Here is a 5,039-nt window from a genome sequence, read left to right on the forward strand (position 1 = left end):
ATTATGAAATTATGAAATTATTAAATTATGAAATTATGAACTTATGAAACTATGAAATTATGAAATTATGAAACTATGAAATTATGAAATTATAAGATATGAAATTATGAAATTATGAAATTATGAAATTGTAAATTATGAAATTATGAAATTATCAAATTATGAAATTATGTAATTAGTAAGTAAGTTGTGAAAATATGAATTATTATATTAAATTATAATTATATCATTATTAAATTGAAATGTATTGTATTCGAATTATATGTAGTCTAAATTAAATATTAAAATTATTATATTATTATAAGGAAATTACTATGCTAAGTTATCATAGTATTATTACTGAATTGAAATGTATCTGACTTAAATTAGATGTTGTCTAACTTAAGTTAGAAAATTATTATGTTATTATTATAAAATTACTATATTAAATTGTGATATTATTACTATTGAATCGAATGTATCAAAATAGAATTATATGTAGTCTAACTTAAGTTAGAAAACAATTATAGTATTATTAGAAAATTATTATACCACTGTCATATTACTATTGTTGAATTAAAAAATTACTGGCACAAGCGTTGCGAAAGAAAATGGCAACGATAAAAAAAAAAAAAAAAAAAAAAAAAAAAAAAAAAAAAAAAAAAAAACCTAACCTAACCTAACCTAACCTAACCTAACCTAACCTTTTTTTTTTTTTTTTTTTTTTACGTGTGGAAAATCCTTCATGGACACCCTCCGGTTGGGGGGGCTCGGAGGGGAGTCAGACTCTTACTGAACAAAAACCACACGTGTGTTCCGCCTATGCGCTTGTGGCGAGATCGCGAGGACACAAAGCTCTTTCGCGATCCCGCCGGCGCCTGCCCAGACTAGGGCCCGTCGTCGTCGCCGCAAAAGCGACAGCGACCCGAGAGAGGATCCCTTGAACACATAAGATCGCCTCTCTCCGTCCTCCTCAGGATCGTGCGATGCGGTCGATAGATCCCCCGACCTATCGCCCGCTGATCCAAACTACGGGGGCGGCAGCTGCAGGTTGGCCAGGTAGGTCCTGCGCCGCCGACCGCGTCTACCGCGACGAGACGGAAGCGAGTTCAGATCCCGTTCCCGCTCCCGCTCCGCCGCCTCCTTCCGCAGCATCACGGCGCTGCAGAAGGAGGAGACGGCGCTCCAGTTCTCCTCGCTGCCGACCATGGCCGAGACCACGGCCGGCAGCGAGAGATCCGCTCCGATGGCCGCCGACAGGGCGGCGCGCTCTTCGCACCACGCCGGGCAGACCGCGCGCGTGTGCTCCGCCGTGTCCTCGGCGCCGGCGTCGCAATGGTGACATTCCGACGTCGGCTCCCGCCCCAGCGCTCGGCACAGATAGCGACCGAAGCAGCCGTGCCCGGTCAGCATCTGCGCCAAGTGGAACGACATCGCACCGTGTCGCCTATCGACCCAGCCGCGCAGAACGGGCCGAATCGCCGCCACCAGCCCCCGACTCGTAATTACGTTCGGGTCCTCGAGATTCTCCGACCACTTCCGGAAGAGGCCGTCGCGAGCTTCTCTCCTCCATCGCACGACCTCTTGCGGACGAGGCGGTTCCTCCCTCAGGCGCGCTTCCGTCACGCGCCAGAAGACCGACGCGAGAGCTTCGGCCTCCAGTTCCCACGGGGGGCTGCCGGCGAGGAGACACGATGCGGTGTAGGACACCGTGCGGTACGCCCTCGCAGCCCGCAGCGCGATAGCGCGGTGCGGCCTGCGAATCAGCGACACGTTCCGCGCGCATAGAGCGCCCGCCCAAATCGGAGCGCCATACAACGCCATCGAACGCACGACGCCCACGAAGAGGCGTCTGCATTTGTCGGCGGGCCCTTCTAGGTTGGGCAGTAGACTCCCGAGCGCTCCGGCGGCGGCCAGAAGCTTCGGGGTCAGCCGCCGGAAGTGTTCGTCGAACTTCCAGCGACCGTCGAGAACGATGCCCAGGTACTTCATCGTCGACCCGACGGCGATCGAAGTACCCCCGACGACTATCGACGTCCCGGGCGGAGGAGCGGCCCTCGGCCCGTGAAAGGCGAGGACCTCCGTCTTCTGCAAGGCGACCTCCAGCCCGAGAGCCCGAATTCTGGCCACCACCTGCGCGACGCCGGCCGTGGCGAGGCGGCCCGCCTCGCGGTGCCCGCCGGCGCGAACGGTGACGAGAGTGTCGTCTGCGTAGCAGATGACCGACACTCCCGGCAACGTGGCACCGCGGAGCACCCAGTCGTAGCCGATGTTCCACAGGAGCGGTCCGAGGACCGAACCCTGCGGAACGCCGCACGACATGGACCGCCTCGACAGACCGCCGCCGCCTGTCGGGAACTCTACTGCCCTTCCCGCAAAGTAAGCTCCGATGAGCCTACGCAAGTAGCGCGGGATACCGTGGTATCCCAGCGCCACCCTCACCGTCTCCCAGGGCAGAGAGTTGAACGCGTTGGTCACGTCCAGCGAGACCGCCCACAACACTCCACCCCGGGAGACCGCCGACTCGGCGAGGTCCCTGAGGTGGGCGATGGCCGCGACGGTCGATCGCCCCCGACGAAATCCATACTGTGCCTCGTGCAATCCCGGGTTCATCGACTCGAGAATTCGAGTCGCCAGGACGCGCTCGAACACCTTACTGATCTCGTCGAGGAGCACGATCGGTCGATAGGCCGAAGGCTGTTCGGCCGACCGTCCGTCCTTCTTCAGCAGGACGAGCCTGCCCGTCTTCCACACCTGGGGAAACCGGCCCTGCTCCAGGCACCTGTCGAACAGGGCCCGAATTCTGCCACCCATGCTACCCGTCGCGAGGCTCAGCACCTTTCCCGGCACGCCGTCCGGGCCCGGGGCGGTGCGCTTCGATTTGAGCCTCGCGACGGCCGCACCGAGCTCCGCCTCGGTCACAGGGGGGATCCCGCTCTCCGCGGGACGCGGCTCCGCGACACCCATAGCCGGTGGGCTCCACTCGTTCCTATGAGGGAAGAGGGACTCGACTACGCGCTGCAAGATTTGCGGCTGCAAACTCGTGGTCAGAGGGGGTGCCCACGGACGGAGCTTCTTCCGCACCGCCCGGTACGGCCTGCCCCACGGGTCTCTGTCCAGAGTTCGCAGCCACTCGTCCCAGCACGATTCCTTAGCGCGTGCAATGCCCGCCTGCAGCGCTTTGCAGGTGGACCGGTAGGAGTCGTACAGGCCGTCCTCTGCGGCCTGGTCCCTTCTTCGCCTCCGCCTGTAGTTGGTGAATCGGCGGCGTGATCTCACGCAGGCTTCGCGCAAGTCGCGGAGCTCCGGACGCCACCAGTACAAGTGCCGCCTCGGCGGGAACGGCTTCGCCCTCGGCATCGCCGCGTCGCAGATCCGCGCCAGCGCTTCGCGGATGCCCTCTGCTTCCTCGTCGACGGAAAGGGCCGGTTCCGAAGGTCGGCGGATCCATTCCTCCACTATCGCAGCCTCCACGGCGATCTCCGCATCCATCCGACTCAGCACCCAGCGCGGGCCGGTGCCGATCGGGACGCTCGAGTCGGACGCGTTCGAACGCGACGAGGAGACGTCGAACCGAATGTACCGGTGGTCGGAGAGGGTCTCGACGTCGGTCAAGACTCTCCAACCCCGGACGCGGTTGTGGAGGTTTCGGGACGCGAAAGTCACGTCCACAATGGACCCACCGCTCCTTCGCACGCAGGTGTTCCTCGTGCCCCGGTTCAGCAACGTGAGGCCCGTTGCCACCGCCCATTCCTCCATGATCGCGCCCCTCGCGTCAGTCGCCGGAGCCCCCCAGGTCACCGACCTGGCGTTGAAGTCGCCGGCGACCAGAACGGCACGGTGCGGCCGCCGAGCGATCGACGCCCCGATCTCCGCGAGCATTGCCTCGAAGTCGGCGAGACTCCGGCTCGGGGGAGCGTACACGCCGATGACGGCCACTCCGTCCATCGTACCGAGTGCGTATCCGCTCCCCCTCCGGACGTCCACGAAGCCCGCAGAGGCCGGAGCGATCACCGCGACCGACCCGTCCAGGTCGCCCAGCCAATCGCCGCGATCGGGGACCGCGTAGGGCTCCGCCACTATCGCGATCTTAATGCCCCACTGTGCCATGCTCTCGATCAGCAGATCTTGAGCTCTGGCACAGTGGTTCACATTGGCCTGCAAGAACTTAATGGACGCCATTAATTATCGGCGTCCATTAAATCCTCCACTGGCTTAGCAGCCGGCGCGTCGACGATGGCAGCCTTTACGGGCCTGTCTTTGCGCCTGCCACTCTTGTTGGTCTTTTTCTTTCCCTTGTTGTAGTCGGGGCACCTCCTGTCGCCAATTCTGTGGTTGGCGGGCCGGTCCGCCGCCGCACATATAGCGCACTTCGGCTCGGCTTTGCACTCGCGAAGTCTGTGGCCCGACTCGCCACAGCGGTAGCAGGCGCCGCTGCGGTCCACTTCGCGAGTGCACTTCGCGCCGACGTGCCCCGTCTCCTGGCACCGGAAGCACCTCAGCGGCCTCGGTTCGAGCAGCCGGACCCTCGCCGTGGTCCAGCCGACGCGCAATCGTCCTTTACGGGCGACTTTTCGCGCCGCGACCACCGGGCAGCTCACCCAGAGCGAGCCGTTGGGGGCGAGGGAGCCAGCCTTCACGTCGTCCGGCTGACACCCACCCTCCGCGGCCAGTGCTCGGGTGACCTCCTCGGCGGCGACGGAGTCGTCGAGCCCCATGACCCGCAGCTCGACCCTCTTCGAAGGCCGCTGCACTCTGACGGCTTCCGTGCCGAGGACTTCTCGCAATTTCGAGGCGAGAAGGTCGGCCTTCTCGCCTTTCTCCGCTCCAGGGACCTCGATGATCCGGGAACCCGTCGCGCCCGTTCGGATCTTGAGCGTTTGGATTCCCAGATCATTGAGGTCTATCTTGCTTCGAGCCTCCTTGATTACAGAGGCGTACGTGACGCCTCTGTCCTTCGCCTCCGGCTGCAGCGTTATCGAAACCGCCGCCGAAGACGGCGCCCGCAACTTCTTTTTCGGCTTCGCTTCTTTCGAAGCAGCCGCAGCCGCAGCCTTGCC

At 59.4% G+C, this 5,039-nt stretch overlaps 1 protein-coding gene across 1 annotated transcript; it reads right to left on the bottom strand.

The window, feature by feature from the left end:
* Positions 1-1,104: 1,104 nt before the first annotated feature.
* Positions 1,105-1,431, bottom strand: LOC123670366 (the record flags this gene model as incomplete). The annotated part of the gene is made up of 1 exon (XM_045603864.1): positions 1,105-1,431. A coding segment is annotated over one exon (327 nt), but the record flags the coding sequence as incomplete, so codon positions are not given.
* Positions 1,432-5,039: the final 3,608 nt, after the last annotated feature.

The sequence above is a fragment of the Melitaea cinxia genome, chromosome 4 (assembly GCF_905220565.1).
Source record: "Melitaea cinxia chromosome 4, ilMelCinx1.1, whole genome shotgun sequence".
NCBI classification, from domain to species: domain Eukaryota; kingdom Metazoa; phylum Arthropoda; class Insecta; order Lepidoptera; family Nymphalidae; genus Melitaea; species Melitaea cinxia.